This window comes from Schistosoma haematobium, chromosome 4 (genome assembly GCF_000699445.3).
Source record: "Schistosoma haematobium chromosome 4, whole genome shotgun sequence".
Classification (NCBI taxonomy): Eukaryota; Metazoa; Platyhelminthes; class Trematoda; order Strigeidida; family Schistosomatidae; genus Schistosoma; species Schistosoma haematobium.
In genome coordinates, this window is record NC_067199.1 from 36,102,104 (window position 1) to 36,127,082 (window position 24,979).

At 32.1% G+C, this 24,979-nt stretch overlaps 1 protein-coding gene across 1 annotated transcript in view; it reads left to right on the top strand.

The window, feature by feature from the left end:
* Positions 1-319: 319 nt before the first annotated feature.
* The window catches only part of OSBPL10 (Oxysterol-binding protein- protein 10), a 42,817-nt gene continuing 18,157 nt past the window's right edge, over positions 320-24,979 (top strand). Inside the window, exons 1-15 of the mRNA XM_051216298.1 lie at positions 320-430; positions 693-800; positions 1,493-1,624; positions 2,420-2,454; positions 3,872-3,977; positions 4,168-4,218; positions 4,895-4,976; positions 6,594-6,682; positions 10,305-10,383; positions 11,342-11,420; positions 14,294-14,408; positions 15,673-15,714; positions 18,971-19,081; positions 20,129-20,253; positions 24,178-24,457. Coding sequence (XP_051066875.1) covers positions 1,574-1,624; positions 2,420-2,454; positions 3,872-3,977; positions 4,168-4,218; positions 4,895-4,976; positions 6,594-6,682; positions 10,305-10,383; positions 11,342-11,420; positions 14,294-14,408; positions 15,673-15,714; positions 18,971-19,081; positions 20,129-20,253; positions 24,178-24,457 — 1,245 coding nt within the window. The 5' untranslated portion in view covers positions 320-430; positions 693-800; positions 1,493-1,573. The remainder of the gene's footprint in view (positions 431-692; positions 801-1,492; positions 1,625-2,419; positions 2,455-3,871; positions 3,978-4,167; positions 4,219-4,894; positions 4,977-6,593; positions 6,683-10,304; positions 10,384-11,341; positions 11,421-14,293; positions 14,409-15,672; positions 15,715-18,970; positions 19,082-20,128; positions 20,254-24,177; positions 24,458-24,979) is intronic.

The following is a 24,979-nucleotide window of genomic DNA, read 5'->3' on the forward strand; positions in this document are numbered from 1 at the left end:
TACATAAATACTGCTTTCATTCTGAAGACAACAGGCAGTTGTTCATAGAAACATATTTTACAGTAAAACAAACACTTCTTCAGTAAAATCGTGCACTGACAGTCTATCTGGAAACAATCAACTATGTGAACAAACTCACTATGACTTGCGTGCAATGGACGTACAGTGCAACGCAGTCAGAAGTGGCGAATAAAAATTAAAAACAGAGCAAAATTAACTACATAATCTAGTTATTTAATAAAAAATACATTATGAAATGACAAAATCTGTGGTTACTTGAACGCACAAATGACACTGTGCGATACATTAAGTTTACATGGTTGCGTTGCGGATAAGATCACCCGATAGAGTAGTGATCCTTACAACTGAAGACTGAACGTTTCAGTTGTTTGTGATTGTAAGACGTGGTATATTCAAGTTGTGCGTTACAGTAAGTCGACTTTTACGTAAACAGGTATCTCAAATGTTATTCAGTCTGCAGTGAGGTTAGGTGAAACTGTCTTTAAGTGCGTATACTGCGTCTGTTTTCTTAATCCATGACAATCAAACGTTATCATCCCTACTTAAAAACAATAACTTTTGTATCAATTCGATAATAATTGTCTGACGACCTGATATATTTATTATAAATTTTGTTGTTTAACTTTATAAGTCTAATCACTCCATTATATCTTTTTCTACTCGTTTCTCAGGTTTTTTGACTTTGAATGTACTATGGAATTTACTAATGTCTACTTTCATCCGCATGCTTCAATAAAGGTTCCTGACCACTAGGTTCTCGCAATGGTATAACTTGTGTAGTAAGTGGTAAGATATACGCCTCTCTCTTATCTTTCCTGTATATTGTTTCGTCCATTTTGTCTGACATTGCTCGTCTAATGTATATATATATATATATATATATATATATATATATATATATATATATATATATATATATATAAGAACACTACTGAAGCCATTTCGAAGTACGCATTTATCCTTTGGTTAAATAAAGCTTATGGTGTTCAGGTTTTAATTTTAAAATCAGTTTGTTACATCCGCGTTGTTGACGTCTGTTTTGTGTCGAGATTTGTTCTTGAAGCATTTAAGTAACTGTAGATATATTTTTTGTTTGCAGATTTATAGACGTTCGAAAAATTAGGTCCCATTCACCATGGTTTTAAACATTACTTCAGTAGTTATCAGAACTGTAATGTGCTCCTTGGTAAATCCTGGTATGACACTGTCTTCGAGATTAGCTATAGTCATACAGATTTATAACAATAAGTAACTAATCCATATTTAGACATTGAGCTTTCGTTGTCCGGTCGAATATTTCATGTTATGAGCACTTATGATTGCTTTAAGTGGTTAGCAATATGTTATTATAAAAATAAGCTTATGTGTACTCATATGTGCTTCATTGTTGTCTTTGATTGAAGCAGAACACCAGTAGTCGATGTGAGATTATCGGAGTTGTTTATCTTTATTTCGTTTTTATCGTTTTTAGGTAACTTCATTTTCTCCATACTAAAACACTCGTGTTTTTAAGATTGCTTCTGATCTATTTCTCCATTCTGCGGCTTACACAATGAATGGGAAAGATCGAGAAAATATTTTCAAGTTAATAAAGCGTGCTAAGGTAAACACATTTTGCAGTTATATATATATATATATATATATATATATATATATTTGTCTGCTAAAAATACTTGATACAAGACAAATTCTATCTTTTTTTTGCTCGAAGAAAAAAACGTGCGGAGTATACGTAAGTGACTATCTATTAATTATGGTAAAGAGCAAATGTAACTGAGGCAGTGTTGTTAGCTCTTTGCCACATTCACCAGTTCTTATCACTTTGATGTCAATAGTCTAATAATTCATACATTTCCTTGTGAATTAATCTATGTGGAGTAATTCACTTTATTGTTGTGATCCGAATTTATCTAACTGAAGCGCTTATGATCTGTAAACTTTTACGGTGAGACTATAATTTATGGACGGCGTTTGAGCGAAGCTAGATTAACCTTGAGAGTATCCGCCTAATAACTACGCCCAAATGAGGGTAATAAACTGGTGTGGGGAATCAGAATTATGATTTACGGTTGATGGTTAAGGTTGAGAAATAGATTTAGGGTTTTCATCACGAGTTGACATCAGCTACAATGCCGAAACTCTATTTAACCAAATGGATGATTGAACTTCGAGTCACAATCCGAGATGTATTATCTTGTATCTGATTGGTTCGTCCACAAACTATAATCTCGTCACTTTTACTTGCAGATTCTTTTTCGCAAGCTAATTTACCAGTAATTCGGTTCTTTTACTTGTCTCATACAATTTAACTTTTTACATTTCATTGACAGGAATAGCAGTGGGCTGTTTAATTAACCAAATCATCTGTATATATGTATTCTTCCTCATTCTTTTACAGGAACTACAAACTGACGAAGAAAAGAATCACTTAAGGTGAGTTCATACCATAATTAATTAATATTTAAGACAGTTTTCGTCATAAGCTAACAGAAATGGAACAACTCTAAATAATTTGAGAGTGCTAGTTTGCTAATTAATTTTCTCTTAAACTCCATAAGAGGACATGCCATCTACTTCTGCTAGTCAGTCAGTCAGTCAGTAACTTCTGCTACGTTCTAGCTCATCATTTCAAGTTGGAAAACTTTAATCATTGGAATCGCATTAAAGAGAAAAGTCTTTCCTGCTGTGGTTTTGAGGTTAATTTAAAAATTAGACTTTTACAAATGTCTTCCACATTTCAGAAATATAGCGTCAAAGCAACTCGTATTTCAGCATTCGTTCGCTTAGTATCAATTAGATAAAAACCCTCGTTGCAAAAACTTGAATTGATGAAATAAATTTGAATTAAACGTCCTGGTTTTTCTCACCTGTTATCTAGAAAAGGAAGATTATGGTATGGTGACAAAATTGTTTAAAAAAAAGAATTCCGCTTTGTACAAACACATTGTGTAACACTAACTTATATTCCAGTCAAATTTTTGCTTATTTCAGTTTGAGTCAACTTTGAGTAGTCTTTGTTAATGTTTTTCTTTAGGTCGTATCATTATTTCAGCGAATAATAATGTCAATACAAACTATTCTTTACATAATCATGTGGTACAGTCTACTGTTGTCTTAGAATATGTTAGTGAGTTGACTGATTATCACATGGAACTAATAGTTACATCAACTTTCCTGCGATTACCCACTAAATTTTGATTAAAGTCTTATGGCCGTAAAAAAATTACATTATCAAAGTCAACTTTATTCTTGTTTGAATTCAGATAAATTTAAATCCTTTCGTCAAGGAGACTGCTAAATGTAGGGAAAATGTATGTTGTGAATATCGGGTTGACTTATATTGTGGATACTCTATTTCATTCTCGTCTTAATACCTTTACTTCACTATTCAGTTACAGTCAAAATGCTATCAGATTATATGGATCCATAGCTTTTATTATGTTATATTTCTCATCAACTTAATTTACAGGACTCAAGTCAAATGTTTCATAATGTTTACTGATAAACTGTTGTCTGCTTGATATAAACTTACCTAAGTGGTTTATAGCTTTAGAATTCAGGAGATCAGGTATACTGACAGATCGTTATACGCTTTATTACAAAGACGTTTACACACACATTAATAAGATCTTCAAAATTGTATTGACTTTTCATAGAACTTTATATGACATATTGACTTAATCCAGTCCATTTTCTGTAACATCCAAAACAAATAAAATAGTATTTCAAGTACTTTTTATAATTATTAGATTATTGAAACTTGACTGATGCATAATATTAGTTGGTTGTTTGTTTCTTAAAATCATTTTTCCACCATAACTTATATGGCTTTAACATCCATTTAAATCAGAAAACGAACCGAAGGTCAATTGCTAAAATTTACAAATGTTATGAAAGGTTACCAGTATCGTTGGTTTGTGATAGATCCAGATTCAGGAAGGATAGAATATTATGAGGTTAGTTGATTATCTTATATAAAACGATAAAAACGAAATTTTCTCTTACAAAATTGATTGGCAAATTTATGTAAAAATTTCTCTCATTATTTAAAATTATAATTAGAATAATTCTGTATCAGTCACTACTACTGTTTTCTCTTTTTGTAATATAAAATATTTTCCTACCTATTTTATGATTCCTTTTCAGAAAGAAGATCATAAACGATCACTTAAACCCCGTGGAGCCCTAAGTCTTATAGTAAGTGCTTTTGAACCCAAGAGTTTTAATATTTTTATTCAAATGATTGTAAAACACAACTGAATCAAAATTGTATTTTCGAAAATTTCTTATCAGACTACATGTAGGATAACATGTTGATAACATTTGGGTTGTTGTAGTGAATAGAGTTAAAATACATGTTTATGAATTAAGTAATCATAATGATGGTAACAGTCTTACAAATTTGTAAGGGCTGTTATTTTACTACTCAATGCTATTTTATCGATATATCTCAAAATAAGTCAAAACTCGTATTCGATGTTCCATTCTTGGAAACATCATAAAAATATCCTAAAGTCATATAGGCTCTTATATAGTTTGCCACGAATTGGTATTCATGGGGTAGGTGTTTTGAAAATACATCTGAACTAGTAAATCTAACCGATTGTAAGAGTTCAGTCAGTCATTTAAGAGATACAGAGATACGGAGAGTTATCTTGTCCATTTCGCGATATAGCGGAATACAATTTTCTTTGATAAGTTCCATCTTTCGTAACTCATTGGGTCTTAGACCAGATAGTGTTTTTTAATGAGAGTTGCTTATTAGAACTAAAAGGGGGTTGTACGTGCATTTTAAAGTGCCTTCATACTATATAAACTTTTCGTTCTTATCTTCGTTGACATTAAAATTACCTTATTTTTCTACAATTTTCAGTATGCCTCCATTTGTCCTTCAGATGAAGATTCACAAACCTTTTTTATTAACGCCGCAAATGGTGATTTATTAAAACTGAAAGGTTTGTCTCATATATAATTGTTTTCGGTAAAAGTTAGGTATAGGGAATAGCTTGGGCGATTCCAAGTAACTATGTGATTTTTCAATCGATAAGCAGAGAGTTTGTATAAATCAAAGTATTTCGCACCAGAAATAATGAAACCTGTTCGAGCGTAATGGTTTTCAAGGTTTATTATCAGTTTCCCGACCCTAATTTTGTAAAAATATCGCTGCGTAAAAACGTTAATGAGAGTTTATTCACCCCAACAATTTTTCTATGAATCGTTCTCATAGCCACAAACAGTTTCACTGAAAATTCATCATCACCTACAAAATTTACTGATAAATTAGCTGAGGAGTTACTAAGGCGTAATCATGGGAAAAACCTGGTTGATGTCGTATCGAAATAAAGGATTTATTAACTATTTTGGCATTCCCACTTCACCAGCTCACCTAATATTTAGTAAACCATTAGTAAAATGATTTCCTTACGAGTTTACTATAAACAAAATAATTTTGAACAAAAACTGGTTGATTCACGTGTTAGAAAAAGTCTATGTAAAAAAAGCATGTGATTTGTTTAACATAATCATTTTCGCTTTATGATAACAGAAAATAACTCTTCTTAGTAAGTTTAAGCGTTACGACCAGTCATCCAGTCAGTTAAAACATAGAACCATGACCCACTAGCATAGAGAGATATAATTGTTGAGCCAAATCTCAGAATAGTAGTCGAATTATGAGTGGTGGTAGAAAAGATTAAGATTTAAAGATACTATACACCTGCGCCATTGCAGACGATTTTGTGCCATGTCATTCAATGTCTTTGTTGGTTATGATAATCACGTTATGATCATTGTCCGAAGATATTTTTTACTTGGCAGTTTTATACAACAAGGCAAAAGTTACTAATCTTTGGATTTCAGGCATAAAGTTGAATCTAGTTTTCTCGATTCTGATTCTCTCGTCCGTATACCATATTTTTGTTGTTTGTTTGCTTGTATATTTCTATTTGTGTGTTTTTGTAAAATGGTTCACGTTAACACTAATTTCGCGAAAGGAGTATACTTCGAATATGTTCACTACTTCATTATTGATTTCATTAGTGAAATCAGTAAATGATAAGACAGTTATATGTTATATGTTGTAATGAATAATAAATAACTCCAGGGATAATTTCTTTTGTGTTGTTTACTTTTCACAAAAAAAGTATATTTAAACTGAACTCAGTAACAGAGATATCTATTTGTGTTTTGAGGAATTAATGTTCATTTCTGATATGACAGGAAGAAAAGTCAAAATTAGATTGATTTATTCATTATGACTTTTATTCAACATTAATTCCGTCTTTCTTAATTCAATGTATTGATTACTCAATGTAGTATTCGTTTTATTTTCCCGTATGATAATTTCTTCTGTATAACATACGATAATCTTGTATTAAGTTAACATGAACTATACTCAGCATATGATTTGTTATAACTCTAAGAATTTTTCATATATGTGATTTCATCCTAGTTATTAATCAAAATGGGTGTATATACCAATATATAAATGAGTCTGTTTCCAACTAGAATTGTCGTGATTGTTCGTGTTTCTGGCTGCTTATCGAATGATTGTATTTTTGCTTATTTTTTAGCAATTGATGCTAAAGAGAGGCAATATTGGGTAGATCGTCTTCGAGCAGTTGCTGAATATCATTCAGAGAAAGCTGAACAGCATCCATTGGTAAGTAAGTTATATGAATGACAAATTCATGTATATCTACGTCCGTTGTACTCGTGGATTAATCGGTGTTTTGTTTGATTTGGCTTTTTTTATTCCATGATTATTTTACTATTTGTGCAAATAACTTTCAATAAACCACAAGTTCTAGATCTGCTCTATTTATCAATATTTGTGGAATCATTTGATTATTGCCTTTCACATAGCTTATGTCTCATCCGGTCCAGAAAACCAGTCTACGCTTGACTTTTGGGTCGGTTATCATTATTATAATTATTGTTCAAATGCTTTAGTGTTGTTCTACTTCATATTTTCCAAAATGACTATTCTAAGCACTCTGGTATTCTTTCCAATATTTATCATTCTTTTTAGCCGTAATATCTTCTTGTAAGAATATTTAGTGACTTCTAAAGTATTATAAATAATTTAAAACCTATTTTCCTTCTTTTACATAAGAAACTTGATGAATGTCTTAAAATTATCTGATTCGTTTCCGATGATTGTTATAAATGAAATGTACATTGGGATATGATTCATATCTGGTTCTAGTGATATTGCCTGGTTACAAAAATTTTAGTTAGTGAAGGGTTGTTTGAAATTTGAATACAATTTAACTCTTTACCAACTACAGGTTTATTTACTTAGTTTTGAACCACACTGTTTATATAAATGATAACGGTTCTATACAACCGCACGAACATTAGTAGGTGTGACTGGATTTGGACCGGAAACCTACTGGTTTGAGACCGATTATCATAGCCACTAAGCCACCGTACTCACGCTAATCGATTAGCCAATTACTGAACTTACCTGTTTTAAAAATGTTACATTCGTTATCTTCATATTTGATGACCGAATGCAAATGAATTAAGTAAGAACCGGGATACAAATGCTCCTGAATGTACATTTAAGTAGTTGAATTGACTTACATGTACATTAGCAATAAACAATCAAAGTATGGTAAGAATGAGTAGATACAACTGCACTGAAATATTAGTAGTGTGGGAATAACATTATAATTAGATATCTCTATATTTTAATTGGATTTAATCTAACACTGGCACTTAGTATCACTAGTAGTTGTATTGTAATGACATAAACCTAGGACTGCATTAGACTGATTTAATCTACAATGTTGAAAGAAATTAAAATTGTCAACTAGTCAGTGCGTCTTAAGTATTTATACATCAATAGACTAATTGAAAATGATTAACGGATAATTTGATAGACAGGCAACTAAACAATATTGGAAAAATTTATGTATAAGGCATTTGAATTTAAGTAAAACAAGAACAATTAATGTGGCAGAATGACATGATTTCATTATATTTTGCGGTTTCTTGTCAACTACTTACAGCCTAAACATAATAGTATTAATCTCTAAAAATCGGTTTACGTACTTTGTAACATCGGAAAAGTTCTCATCAATCAAGATTAATGAAACGATCAATAAGTATGAAAGAGGTATTCGTATGTCAATTAATGTGAATATTTATAGGTTAAATATGGAAATATCGTAGCATAAACAACTAAGAACATAGAAATAGAATTATTTAAAATTACTATATCAATAGATGAAAATAATTATATTTGTAATATCAGAAGGGTTTATGTGGATGTTATAGTAAATTCAATGGTTGAGATCATGAGTCAATTGAACCTAGACCACCATGGAAAGCTTGGAATATCCCGATGAGTAGAAAAATTAAATTTTCTGACGTTTCGTGACTTAGTATAAACCACTTCTTCAGAGAATAAATAACCAGATTAAATTAACCCAAGTTTAAATAGTACAAAGGAACAAGGCAAGAATATTAGGTAGGATCAAACAAAAACACGTCTGACCAAGTCATTGTCATGTCATTCCGGTCAAGGTGATTTATGTGAGGCATTTTTGTATTATTTGTGTGTATGATAAGGGATGAAAAATGTGACATTTGTGGTGAGAAAGGATAGAGTTTAGTTTATATGTACGATAACAGTGTGTAATGTGAATAGAATCAAATATAGTGGCTTGGATAGATGACCGAAGTCGGATGGATAGTAGGACCTTCTTTCCTATTGAGGGCAATAGGATTAAGCAATATATGAAAAGCTTCAGCGACTCACCTTTCTTTGTAGTTGGAAAGGGTTTTCTGTATTGTTTTGATGTTGATATCGATTTGATGGTTGTTGAAAATGGCACGAACTGCTATTGACGATTTAATTTAGAGTCTCCTCGGTTCTACAGGATTATTAGGTGGTTTCGTTGTGTACCTGAGATGTTCTTTGGCTCGAGTCAAGATTTCACGAGATGACTCTCCAATATACAAGGCATCACAACATAAACATCGTAATTTGTAGACACAATTCTGTGTTGACATAAATCGGAGATCTCATTACTACTCCGTTAGTTTGTTTACATCATGTCCCATCAAAAGTAAATAACGTTGAATTTAAGCTAAGTTTTAGGGATTTCACGATTAGAATAATGCTTAGAGGACATCTATCAGATAGAGTATTGTCGTTCTCTAGTAAACCACTAATAAATTCTAAGCATCTATCAATAGGAATGTTAGTGCATAATGATACAACATCATAGCTCCCCATGATTTTATTGTTTTTGATAATTAATTCCGATATTCTTGATTTAAAGTCATAGGAATCTTTAATTATATTATGTACGTTATGTTGAGGTGGCTTTAATATGCTGCTCATATATTTAGATAATACATATGTTGGCGTGTAGCTTGTTGGATAGAAGCTATTGAAGTTTAAGTACAAGGCACTCCATATTCCCTTTCAATAAATATATCTTTCCAATCGACCTGTTATACCAAGGTCAAGAAAACGAAACACATTGTCTTGTTCATATTCTACTGTAAATTTGATTTAGAAAACATAATGTATGCTAAGTGCAATGCATTTCAGATAATCCGACCATATATTTACTTTCAAAATGGCAAATGGAAATATACAGTTGTAAAGATAGAATATAGAGACTGAATATCTAGATAAATATTAAGAGTGAATACGCCAACACCATTTTAATTGGCTCTGAACCATGTTACCAAATGTCTCCCACTACTAATTGTAGTAGCAGCTACGACTGGATTCGTGACTCTAAGTTTGAAGTTTTGAAAAACGTTTGGCTACTCTCACTCAAACATTTTGATATTTTCAAATACTGGCTTTTATAGTATCATAGAATTTTCCCATGATTAAAAATTGCTCACCTGAAGTCTGTGTTAAAAGTGGATAATACCTGCCTTTGGATACCTTAAATTTCATTAATTAATCAAGTCGAGATAAATATGTATATTTCTGTAGACATCTTTCTAGTGTATTCACCACTAAGGTGTTTTATTATCGTATATGAGTGGGAAAGATTCCTTATCAGTTTATGTTTTCTGAGCCTACATCGTTTTGTATCCAGATGTATTAAAACAAATTATAGGTCGTACTAATTAGACCGATCAATCATATTAAAATAATACGTAAAAATAGTTTGGCGTAAAACAACTTTTTCCCCTAAAATTTTGGCTTTGTTTTTGATTATTTATCTTTGTACTAATTACTCATTCTTAATCACTTCATATTTAATTAAAACTTAAAGTACATTATTCTTTGTTGCCTCTTTTAACAGATCGCTACTTTATCTGGGACTTCTGAATCCTCTAACCATGTAGATTCACAAACTACCGGATCTCAAGTGCCAAATTCCTGTAAGTTGTAGAGTTTGTCTTCTCAAGTTCACTCTTTTTTATTGGATCAACCTTAGCAACAACAGTAAATAAACTGGAGTTAGAAATGTGAACTATTGGATACTGATTCAGTAATCTGTGTCGAGCATTCTACATGTGTCCTAACGCTCTTGAGTTTGACCTGCGGAGTCGTGCATAATTCTGAGGAGTCCCATACTAGGACGAAGCAATCATCTAGTGCTTCCTAGTTTTCACTGGTTGTCCAACTAAGAACAATCAGTGAAATTGAATAACTTCCATAAGCCCCCTAAATAGTACATAATATTTGAGTACTCTTTGTATGTACTTTTGGATTTTGTTATGTTCTTTTACTGCCTAGTATTCCCTGACCACAATATCTCTTTTGACCGTTTACAAATTACAATAGGAATTGAGAGTGAACGGCTTAAATTCCGAAAGAAATTGAACAACAAAGATATAACACTAAAACATTGACTTTTGTGTAAAACATCAGCATCTAATATCTCGATTTGTCCACTAGGGTTGATTGATCAAAAATGAAACAATCAACGTATTCTGATATGAGGGTTATTAGAGCCTGTAATTATCAGGATTCCATTTCGCTAACAGAATGAATAAAATCTCATACATACCACTGATGGTATCCTAGTTTGTACATTGTAGTTTCTGTCTTTATCTTACTAGTGGTAGCTTAAGTTAATACTAAATTTTACATACACACTCAACAGTCAGATATACGTTTATGTTTAGACACCATCTTCGTTTGAATACATCTCAGTGTTTTGTCTTTACAGTTGTCGTATCAATAATCCACTGGTCATCTACACCCTTAATTGAATATAACGTTTGTTGATAAATATTGGTTACTCGAATTAAATTCACTTAAGTTTACATTTTTTCAAAGTCATTTTTCAACCATTTTGAAATATCTTTTGCTTTACCGTGCTTCATTTTTTAGCTAAAAGTTCGTGTTCACAGTCAAATGAAGTTAATCATACTAGTGATCAGTCTACTAATGGAAATTTTCCTATTGCAGAGTAAGTTTTGCGTGTCACTGTAAACCATCAAAATAGTATGTGTTTAAAATTTCTTACAATAGTTTAATTGTTTCAATAATTATTCACAAATTTACGGTTAGTTTTCGATATAATTTAGTCTACTTCTTCTTTGGAATGAAATATTAATGACTAGAGAACTTGATTTTTAACTTCTAGGTCTGAGTTGATCGGATTTACCAGCCCTCAAACAGTGTTCAACTTAAACCCAAGCACGGCGAGAACCATAATTTATCGACAACCTTTTAGCGATACCTAAGTAATTTCGAGAAAATTCAACTACTAATTAGTACGGCCAGAAGTATGTTATAAACCAGTGTGAGGAATTAGGATTTGGATTTAAAGTTAGGATTTTTATCACAAATTCATTCTATCTATAATATCAAAATGCTGTTTAGCCGTATAGATGGACGAATTTTGCACCAAAATCCAAAACTTGCTATCTTCAATCTAATTTATTTATTATTTATTTAAACACATAAATAGAGGTATAGGGGGGCACTAAATATATATGCGCCATATAAATCATTCCATCTATGTGAGGGCTGTGACACTGCTCGGGTGCCCAAACCGAAGCAGGTGGTGTTCTTAGGAGGCCACCCCCCGAGCCTTTGACTTAAAGGACTAATCCTCGAGGCAGTGGAGTAACGTCAGGAGATACAGTCCCATGGTAGTCAGTGACCAACTACAGGTTCATACGCCATTTATTTCCTTAGTATCCTGGAGCCCATGTACACCATTGTTTTGGAATCAGGGTTTTCGAACTCCTTTAGGTAGATCCTCTGTATCCACCAACCCGGTTAAAGCACCGGACATTCGCTTGTTGTCCTCTTACTTTCGTAAACGACACCCTAGCCTCGAGAAGGCAGTGAATAGGACTTTCTTGTCAGTGGTTGCATACATGTGGCCACTGGAAAGCATCTCGAGAGGAAGAGCGGACTCTCCTCACCCTTCACTGTACCAGGGCATTTTGGGGGTTATATCTAATTTGTTCGTTCAGAGACTATAGTCCTGCTGGAGTTCGCTTTGCTCCAATAATACTAATGATCTTCACTTAATCAATAACATCATGGCCACCAATAACGATCGGATATCCCAGTTCCTGTTAGTTCACGTAAACTCTTTCTTTTCCCAACTTGTGCAGCCAGAACACAGGAATAGAAGGTGACTTGCCTTCTTTTATTATAACTCGAAACTCACATAATAATACTCATCAATTATAAGACAATTCACTGTAATTAGAAAATCACAATCTATACATAACTATGTCACTTGTGATATAGAGTAACTGAGAAATAGGTTCACAAAAGGGACATGTGTCAACAGTTGTCAACTTAATTGTAAGCTTACAATTAAGGCAACATAAAAATACTGTAAACTAAATATTTAACAAATAAACAACAAGAACATACATAATAATCTACTGTAGAATAGTTATATAATCTCCACCTTTTCCATTTATTCGCCAATATCTAACAAGTACGTAAACTTATATTTGGTAAATTTATTTCATATATGCATATACGCTAATCGATGACCCAAAAAAACCAATTCATTAAATTTACAGTTAAAAATTAATATTAATTAGTTTACTATAAAACTGTTGATCGACTTACATAATGAAATGCAAGTCCTGTTATATAAGTAGAAATGTATTCGTCGTTTATAATCAAATATATTGTGTGGCAACTCAAACTGTTTGTTTATTTTAGCAGTTAAATTAATGAGTCGATCTAAGTTAGACCACCATCAAAAACCTGGAAGCACTAGACTACTGTTTCGTCTAAATTTTGATGTTTAGATAATGAGGAATGATACTCTAGGACCAGATGATTAAACCGTCTACGAAACCTTAATGTCAATACCGATTCTCCCGAATAATGAACTGAAATCCAAACAAAAAATTCAACTCAACAGAACTGGTTTTCTCCCAATAGGCATAACATGCTTGATATAGTGAGCCAATCAAAAGTAGCCAAATGAGGTCACTTGATAACAGTTAGAAACGACCCGAAGGATAAATCCATATCATTGGCTAGGAAATTGATTGATTTTTTAAGAGGTAGAAATATATGTGTATATATACTTACATGGAATTGTTTACTTTAATCTTCCTATTGATGTTTGGGACTGCAATCGGTCAGTGTCGTATTGGCATATGTGCATACTGTGCGTATTGCCTCGATATTGTCTTAATTCACATGCATTATAAACAAAGGTGGGTAGCGTGGTAGTATTTGAAGCGAACGATACTGGGTTCGAGTCCCGTAGAGGGCATCAACTCTGAAATGTGGGTACATCCGGCTGACGAGTCCCAAGTGGGACGAAACACAGGTCCTGGTTTCCACTGCTAGCCATTATCCATCTTTGCTTATAATGCTTGTATATATATATATATATATATATATATATATATATATATATATATATATATATATATATATATATATATATATGCGCGTTATGCGGTAACCCAATAAGCTCCCTCTTCCGATATTACCTGTTTCGCTCATGTGGCCAGCCGAAGTGGGGTTAGCGCGTAGTAAGTTGTATATCGGTATCAGATCTCGGGCACGGCTCATCATAATAGTACTTATGTTTAAAATATGAGATATAAATTTAGCTATACAATACAAGTGATTCGAGGGTATAACTTTTGTAAAACATCTTTCCCATCTTATCAATGAATAATAAGTCTATATCAAACTAAGACTGAAGACATCATTCTTTGAAAATTAATTAATCTTTAATAAATAAGTTTCTCTTTGTTTAATAGTGTACATTCAGTGATTAGCATTACTTTGTGTGCCTACAATTTAATATAGTTGAAATAAATATCTATTTTTCTTTTTAAGCGCTAGTACATTCCCTGTATTCTGTCCTGGTCGCCCATCTGATCCACGAGTCCAACTTGGAGAATTATTTCGTCAGTTAGAGTTGGAAAATCATGCACTTTCCACTGTTGTTGATGTATGTCATATATATTGTTTCCGACGTTCTTTTTCGAGTAAAAAACAGTGAAAACAATTTAAGTTTAGTATATATTTGTAAAGGAACTTTCTGACCATCTATACTGTATTGATTTATGATAATAAAGTCAGTCAGCTATTATTAACATTACGACCTTGAACAAGTTTGTGTCAATTTACGTTGTCGTAATACCTCATGTCACCGGGACAGTAAGAAAAAAATCAATAAAACAAGATAGATAGAATGGAAAATATTATCTAATAGAAGTGGATTCTAAACACTCAAGAAATACAATTCAAAAGAAATCAATGCGATTAAGGAATGAAAGTGACAAGTGACTTAAGGTTTTGAGAAAGCTAGATAATTAGTAACAACTGTACCACAGTGATCAATATTACACCATATCACCCAACGGCTTGAACCATTGATTACGAACATTGTCTCTTGATGGAGGGGGCACATCAAACCCGGAAGTCTACACCTATCGACGTGGTTGAAGTGAGCAACCAATTACTTCATGAACTGACATTACTATATCTTAGTCTGTTCACCCTAGCCCCTTTTTCCAATTCACTCCAGTGTTACAGAATTTAAATTGAACTGTACTATGTTTTTACAAATCACTGTAAGTTACGTACTATATTGTTGTATCTGCTACTGGACATACTACTTTACTCGACTGGAATGGAAAGAGAACGAAAATGTATTTCAAAAATCGAAACAGAAAAATGTATGTATCAGGAACATTATTGCCTACATAAAATCTACACTGGAATATTCTAATGTCTTTACAATCCCTTAGCACTGATTGATAGAAAAACAGACCTGTTAGCATCCTCCGACATAATCTTCACTGGAGTATGCAATAATCAAAACTCTATACTGATAACATATACAATAATTATGACCAGAATAGGAGTTTGTGGAGATTGTACTAATTTTAATAGTTGAATTCATAAGTAGATTTAAGCTAGACCACTGTTGAAAACATGGTTTTCAAATATACAGTAATTATTGATTTTTCTTCGTTACTTGTTATAAATTTCTATTCTACTGTCTAAAATTGTATTATCTAACTTTGGATACACAAAAGTAAAGCCTTTATATTTAATAAATTGTGACCCATTATACCTTATACCTTTTGAGTAATTAGGTTAAATTGAGCTTCGCGTGCCGTAGTCCGGTTACTCAATTTCTATCTCTTATCCTTACTTAATAATGAGATGTTTAAAAAATTTTTTGTATATGTTCTTTACTCGATTAGAGAACCTCCATTCGAAGTCCGGAAATTACAGATGTATTCAAAGTAAGTTGTTCTTCATAAATAGAACTTTTCTCTCCTGTTCGTATTAGATACACTTAAACAGTCTACAGTTAAGAGTACATTTCACTGACGATCTATAGCGACTATTAAATGATCTTGAAAAAGTAAATCCAATTTTCGAGCGATCAGGATTTAAGCGACATACTAAGAAGCCAAAAAATGTTAGGGTTAGGATCAAAAGCTATGGTTAGAGTTGGAGAGATTGGTTTGTAGTTAAGTTAATAAACAATTATGCAGATGATTATTTGATTTCAAGGTGAGACTATAATTTATGGCCGAACTAGGCAAAGTCATTATATGTGGAAATTATATTTGAAATAATCTCAGCGATTGGAATTTAAAACAATTCCAACGTTTCGTCCAGCAAACTTGTTTGAACTTCTTCAGGGTAATAATCAACATCACCAAAGAAATATATAGCGTTTGGCACCATAGCTGATGTCAGTTCATAATGAAAATATTAAATTTCATCCCTAGCCCTATCGCTCAAACGTAAATCCGAATTCTAATTCCTCACACCAATATACAACTTTCATTTAACCTTAGTAAGTGGACATTCTAATGTCATTTTAGCGTTGCTGAAAGGTCGTCCATAAATTATAGTCTTATTGATCAAGTTCATACTTATTGTTTTATTGCTTGTTAATTTTAAGTGTCTCATACTGACTAACTATAAGTAGATTTGATCCACTTCTTACTTTTCGCTTAATAAAATACAATCTGTCCGTCACTATGTTTTGAATCCTACACAGTAAGAAAAGAGAGCCGCTATCTTACATTTGTTTGGCTCATCATTAAAGTATACTTTAACAAATTTGTGTCATATTATTTTTCTTATTTAGTAATTTGTTATGTATATCCATGTATAAAATATCAATAATTGGTATATTCTTTCTAGTCAATATCATTTGTTCAGGGATTATATTGCGCATATTGTTTACCAAGATTTGCCCACTAACTGAATAATAGCACTTACAGTTTTCGTTTTATCATACATTACTTCTTCATATTGTCCTAGGTTTCAATATTCTTAGTTCAAAATATTTGAGTCTTTTTAGCATTTTATTAATTCAAGAAGTTGGTCGACTTTAACTTAGTAAATTGGCGGCTTAAAGGATTTTGAAACCCATAAAATCCTCGACTTAAACACATAAATCAATGTGTATTATTTAAAAATGGAGATTACTTTTCTATAGTTATCTTTCTCACTACTTTGCTCTTATAATATCGAATTTTACTTGATTAACTCATGGTAACTTTGAGATATTTATTGTTGTTACATAACCGGAGAAGATCATTTTATATCAATTAAAATACAGATAAACTGATTACTACATTTATATACTTTCATTAATTAAGATAGTTTGAACATCTCTTATACTTACCCCGTCTATTTTCCCAACATGTTATGTTGAATAATGAGATTAAAACACTGATTGGTATTAAAACGTAGACCTGACATTTGTTTCACGGTTATTGTGATTCCTGATGAAAATGTACAAGGATAACACTGATTGCTATTTTATTATTTCCATGAGTTATTTTAACTTATCGTTTGAGCTTGTAATAATCGTTATATATGTGTAAACATATGAATAAACCATTATGACAAGATAATGAATAGGATATATATTATTCACGCTAAACATCAGGGATTGGTGAATAAATAACAGTTTACTGTTTCTTAAATGAATAATCATTTAATAGAAAGAATGAAATAATATTTATGCTTGGGTGATATTTGCAAACAGTAGTTCTTAACACAGTAGAGTCGTTTTGTTTCGTTTTGAAATGGTATCAACAATAAACCCAATTTTGTATTCTTGAGTATGGTATTTTATAGTTAAATAGGTAGTTGTTGTGTAATTTCGCAAATTTATCAAATTAACAATTGTTTTCAACTATACATTGTTCAATCTATGGAATTGATCCGTATATAATTATAATAAGAAAACTTATCTGTATATGCAATAATGTAAATCAGTAATTGTGGCTTGGAAAGTGTACAGCTAGGTTTAATTCACGTAATATCAATAGCAAATGTTTTGTAAGTGTGCAGTACGACCAAATCATTATCTTGATTTTTCCAATTTAATTTCTTGATGACAACACAAACGTTTTTTATATTTTAAATCTAAAAAAAAATTGAAGTTGACTAGTTCATTGCTGTCTACTTTATGACATGCAGTTTTTCGTAAAGTAACTTCATCGACTTATGAATGACATGTGGTGTACTTCATAATTGCTTCTTAATCACTTCATAAATGGCCCTTTCATAATTTCTGATGGTGCTTCTTCACGCTTCAAGCGATTGAAACACTACCAGTACAACGTACTCAAGGACATGTTATCAGTGTCTATGACAATGTTCGAAACAATACAGCTAGTCCCTTATGTTCATAGTTTGCAGAAAAGGTGATCAGTCGAGAAATATTTGCATTGCATCAAACTCAAGTATCAATTGATTGGAAAATGTTTGTTTTTTAGAAATTAAGTTTACTACTCGACATTCTTTTTTCAAACTATAACTAGATACTTCATATTTATTTATTTTAACACAGATATTGGCAAAAGGAGGCACCAAATACATATGCGCCACACAGATCTCATTTGATATGTGTGAGGGCTGTGATACTGCCCGGGTGCCCAAACCGAAGCAGGTGGTTTTCTTAAGGGGCCACACCCGGAGCCTTCGACCTGAAGGTCTGATCCACAAGGCAGTGAAGCAACGTAAGGAGATGCAGTGACCAACGATTGGTTCATACGCCATTTTTTCCTTCAGGATACTGGAGCCCATGTGCACCATTGGTTTGAAATCACGGTTTTCCAACTCCCCTATGTGGACTCTTCATATCCACCAACCCGGTTAAGGCACCGGACATTCGCTTTTTGTCCTCTTAATTTTGTAAACGACACCTCATCCTCGAGAAGGCAATGAGTAGGACTTCCCTGGCAGAGGCTATATACGCGTGGCCACTGGAGAGCATTTCGAGAGGGAGAGCAAACTCTCCTCACTCTCGACCGTACCAGGGCATTCGGGGGCAGATATTTTATAGTTCGGTATATTATATAATATACTCCGAATTCAATTATGGTTGAATTAATATCAATGATATTTGTTATTGAATAACCTTGATTTATTCATTTAATATATATTATAATATATTTTATTGTAAAAGTTAATTTTTGCTATCATCTCAAATATTTATCCTTTTCTTTACAAAAACAAAACAAACAGAATCTTCTTTTATCAAAAGCAACAAGTCAAGCAACATTAGATTGTTTAAAACGTTGTATGGAATTGATCAAACATCAAGAGATAACAAGTATAGTAGAAAATGGTAAAATGGTTAGTGATAGATCTCATTTGTTTTGTCCTTTTTGTCCATTAAGAAGAAATAATATAAATGTTCATAAGATAATGTTTATTTATATAAGATTAATAATAACCTTATAATATAGATATCTATGTGTTTTATCGTTTCAGTCAACCTGTAATATTTTATCAGATTTAATTTAGTTACATATGAAATAGTTTAATACCTAACTTTGCTCATTATTCTTTTTACGATATGTAAGACGGATAGCTTAGTGTGTTAATGCAGTCATGATGAATTGTCATTACAGTTGATTATTGTTTGTTTAATGAGACATTACGATCAGTGGTTATTTAGTTGTTTAATAGCTTATGAACTTCAGAAGTTGACGATTGATCATAGGATATAACGTTGTATGAACTAAAACTTACTTATACAATTCTCAACGTGTACAATTTTATTTACCCAGCTTTAGATCACACTATATATGTGAGGGGTAGTCATACCAGCCGTCTGTTTAAACCGAGGTAAATGAAGATGGACTTGAACTATCGACTTAGTGGTTGAAAGTTGAACACTTTAACTAACAATTAATCGCTCCATCGTCTAGGACTGATACGGATACAATACTCCAAATACCTCTTTATTGATTTTCAGATAATGCGCTGTTTCTTCTAGTAACAATTAAGTAAAATCTGTAAAAATTATTTTTTTTAATGGTAATAAATTTTCATTACCATTAAAAAGTAGGTCAATAAAGTGTTAAATTCGAAGCAAGCTCTGCTGGTATTAATTAGTTACTGTTTAGATCTACTGGCTCAATGGATAGTTCATTGGCGTTCCAGTCCCAATGTGAACATCACCACTGGGATGCACCTATATCCAACCAACTAATCTCACATAAGATACGAGTCCTAGGTTTTATCACTTGATATATACCAAATTTACCAAAAACCTACTGAGTTTGAATCCCATTCGCGACATCCTCATGAAATTGACTACATTCGACTAACGAGTCTTTAACAAAATGAAATGATATTAAAACATTATATTCTTTATTCATTTATTGTTTCGCTCAGGCTAAATCGTATGCTTCAAATACTACAGACAGTACAAGTTTGTATCCTAGTGTATTTGGTACTGTGGTTGACTCATCTGAAACTTACAAAATCAATGATATGAATATCTCTAATGGCCTTTCAAGGTATATTTTATTTTGATCTTATACTGTTTCATTATTATTATTATTATTATTCAAGGTGATAAAACCTGTGATTTTGAAGATTAAAGGACTGATTATCAGTTGTTTAGATTGTTTTTGTCTTTTCTTATGAACTTCGTTCATCCTGTCAAGTTTATTTATTTGATAGTATGTTTTGTTTAGTTTATAGTGTAGTGCTTTTTTTTCCTTAACATGACTACTGATTTACTTCCTATATGTGTTTTTCAAAACACTTCTAAATGTAATTGGTTTTCTGATATGTGGATTCTCAATGAAGAATAATATAACCTCACTAATATTCATAATAGGAATTATGTTGTTGTAAAAAAAGGCAACCTAATTGTGTTCCTATGAAGTAACAAGTCTAAAATTGCTGGCTTAGTAATCTCGATCTGTAAATTAAGACCTAATACTGGTTAAAGTATTTTAAAATAACGTATTTATCGTTAGCAGAACAGATATTTGATCAAAACATGTTTTAGAGATCACTTTGAAGCGCTCTAATAGGTTCACTCCCAAAAGTCAGTGTCCGTAGCTGAGCTGAGATGTCTTTAGAATATTCATGTGCAAAGTTTATGCATACCCTGACATTTTGTTACTTAACTAACATGCTGTTTTGCCTAAAATATATTTGGGAGCTAGTTGACTAAAGTGTTCAAGGCTACTGAACGGTAACAGAATACTAGGCCTTATTAAAGATATTTAACGGTTATATTTACGTATTCTAAAGAAAGTTCAGTAAACCTTTATTGTAGATGAATGATCATCTTTAATATTGTTTTTATTGTCAAAATTTTCTTATTTCTTCCTAACAAATTTTATACCATAATGGAGAAGTGTGTACCTACTGTTTATCTTTTTTATCAAAATCTATGGTGAGACTATAATTTATGGACGAACCAATCAAATGTAAGATAGCGGGTCTTGGATTTTGGCACAAAATTCATTCATCCATATGTCTAAATAGCATTACAGTTAACGTCAGTTTGTGACGAAAACCCTAACTCTAATGCGTAACACTAACATCTAACTCTAAATCCAAATTCTGATTTCTCACACTAATCTATAATCCTCTTTAGACCTTAGTAGGTGGGTGAATTTCCTCAACGCCACGTTGGAGCGGCTCAAAGGTCGTCCATAAATTATAATAGTTCTTGCATCTACTAGCATAGTGAGGAAACCTGATCATCTTGTTTCCGTAGATTCGAACCTCATCACACATAATTCAGTTGGAACACCTGAGCAGTATCACTATGCTCCTTACATAGTATGTATCACCAACTCGGATGAATACTCTTATACTTGGAAAATGACCTACAGCGTAATCGGTTTTTGTATCTGACTTACTTTACTTTTACAGTCATCTTTATTTTCTAAATCTAAATTGAACTGTCATGATAATATACGGGCCCGACACTCGGCTGCTCTTCTTTTTTCATAATCCCATTTCATCATCAAATTGTTTTGTGTTGTGACTTTATGTCCGGCTTTTTATCACGTGACTTATTCACCAATCAAAATACGACTTATACAATCTTAGCACTGTGCCAAACTAATGACATTCGACCGGTATGGACAACCTAGCATCCTTATTGGTCCTATGTCCGCCTAACCCATCCACTTGAGTCCAGAACATCAATACCAGCTTCCACTATGCGAATCGAATAATTTATTTCAGACATGCTGGGTTTATATGTCAGTCAAACAGATCTCAACTCACCATAAAGTAGGAAACAACATTTGCACACAATAAAGCCAAAAAGTGGCTGTGAACGTGGGAGGCAGTAGTCAACAAACTCAACATAGCTTAAGAACAGTAAATCGTACGATAATAAATTATAGGTCAAAATAATAAGAGGAATATAAATACACATAATCTAATTATTGAATAGTTATACCATAAGAATGTATAGATAATATTAGTCAATTAATGTCTCAGAAGTTACTCGTGATTTAATCTTCGCTCGGATATAACATTTTGAGTTTATTTTGCTGTCAGAGTCCTGGATGACATATGAATAGATAGCTATAAGTGAACCTTGGTAGGGTCGTTTCATTAGTTCATTATTTGTCAAGTACCTATGTTGAAAATATTTGGTAATATTCAAAATCTTATAGCTAACAAAACGAACTCATCTTTCATAAAACGTCTGACCAGTTTTGTGTCTTCTTTAAGCTTAAACTAACCGAAATGTCGACCATTGAGTTAGGTATTGAGGGCAGAGGTTTATGCAACCCGAACTTTCTTAAAGCTCTAGAAAAGTCACCAAAAATTTCAGTACTTTAAATAATATGTTGATCTTCCTCTAACGTTCATACACTAGAATGATTATTATGAAATGGCTTAAGTGGTTTCTTACTGATAATAAATAGATGGATGGAGGAGGGGAGACGGAGTAAAGCAATAATAGAAAGCTAAGTAATTTGCTTTGAATAATTTTTCAAACTCGATTGGGAAATTTGTAGCTTATATTTTGCCTTCGTTTGTTACGCTAAAGTGTTTTTTTTTGTGTTATTGTAACATTTTTGATATTTTAAAAAATACTCCTGATGAGATATTGAAAAAGTAAAAATTGAGTGAATTACTGTTGCTTCTCATCTACATCCTCATCATAGCACTACACTAATATACAGTTTTCATAGTTTTATTCGTCGCAAACTATTCTCAGTTGGGTTACCATTGAAAACCAGGGATCACTAAAATGCTGTTTCGTCCTAGTATGAAACTCAGTTGTGTGTATACACGATCTCAACTATATTTCAATCTTGATACCTCTGAACTCTAATGCTTGGGAGTTTCATACTAAGATGAAGTCTCCCAAGTGTCCCACGGTTTATGATCATCCCTTAACAGAGGTCATTGTTTGACGAATACAACCTACAAATTAAATCAATCTTCACACAACCCCTTCAACTGAAACAGTTAATATCTAAATTTACTGTGATCGATAGTAAAAGTAATAATAGTGAGTTAACAATAAGTTGAATAAAAATTCCTTTATTCAATTTGTTATTTATTGAAACCAGTCATATAGGCATAAAAATGCGAAACATGTTTGTACATTTAGGACGTGGGTGATGGCCAGGATAAAAAAAGAAATCATACAGACCTATATTGAAGACAAAGATTAGTTTTTTTATACGATGGGGTTTCTGTAGCTCCCGCTATAACCAGGATTGGACACAACAAGGCAAGCAAGTAACTCCTAATCATAAAGTTCGGATTTATGAACCTTTCATACATTAATATAGGGTAAAATCGTGACTACATAGCAACACAGTTAAAAGATTTCATTATAGTTATAACTATGCAATAAGTGGAAAAAAACTAAATGACAGGTCCGTAATTAACAATAACTTGTGTTAGTAAAGCACACAATAACAGTTTAAGTATTTATGAATTATACAGTATAATATAAACAATAATTCTACTTATGACCGTTCCGGAAGTTCAACTCTTTTTAATATTTATTCCGACATAGGAGAAAGCTTCCATAGCTACTTTTGGTTTGTCGATTTGATGGTCAGTAATAAGTACTAGACATATAAGGACAAAATTTTGTAAGTTCCTTTTTCTAATCTCTAACTCAAACATGAAATATAATATTCTTTTTTCGATAAATACTCTGGATCTCCCCAACAATCTTCCAATACCATTGGTTGGTAACGGCCTCACACCTGACTGGATTAAACTCCAATAGTCACTCCTTCTCACTATAACTCTGGGAATTAACTTTCTCATTAGTAACCACGTGATTATTATTATTATTATTCAAAATAATCCTCCAATAATTTTCATAACATAAATTATCTACGTTAATTATCATTTTATTCTGTATAACATTCCATATGACATTGAATGTAGTTTTTATCAGTCTTTATTCTATTCTATACTATTGTTCATAGTAGTGTTCAACTATCCGAAGAAATGAAGAATATTCTTTCTACATTTCCACTGCCTATAAAAGATATGCAAATTAATTGCAAAGATATGCCAAACGATGTAGATGAAATCGATGATAATCGTAATGATAACAATGAAGTTTTTGCTAATAACAATGATAATAATAGTTCACAAAAACAAATTATAAATTCATATAATGATGATGACGAAAATGATGAACATAATAAAAAAGTCATTTTACACGTACTTTCTCAATTAAAACTTGGTATGGAATTAACCAAGGTGAGAAATGGATATATTGTAATTTGATTAGTTATTATATTTCTTTATCTGTCTATATATTACTTGAGCATATTTGGTGATTGGTTAGCAAGAGAATCTAGGATTTGCGTCTCGTCCTGTTAGGGACACATCAGCTATATATTTACCTGGGCATCCCAGTGTTGATACCTACACTGGCTGTCATTACAAGCTTAAAATATCAAATTTGAGAAATTAAAGACCTTTAATTATCTACTGACTGTGTTTTCTTCATTTAATCTTTATCGGTTTTTGAAATATTCCAACGTATACTATGATTTGTTCATTTGTTAGTTGTATGATTATTTCATATCGATATCAAAATAGATCAAAGTAGACACTTGAAATACCAAAAGTAATTTACCTAGTGTTCCAGACTGTTCTTTATTAACTTGAAACTGTGTGTTGTTATTTAAAAAAATATCTATGATGGTAATTATTATGATGCTTTTAATTGACAGTTTGAAGCTTCCCATAATGGGTTTGCCAGTAATAATTCATTCA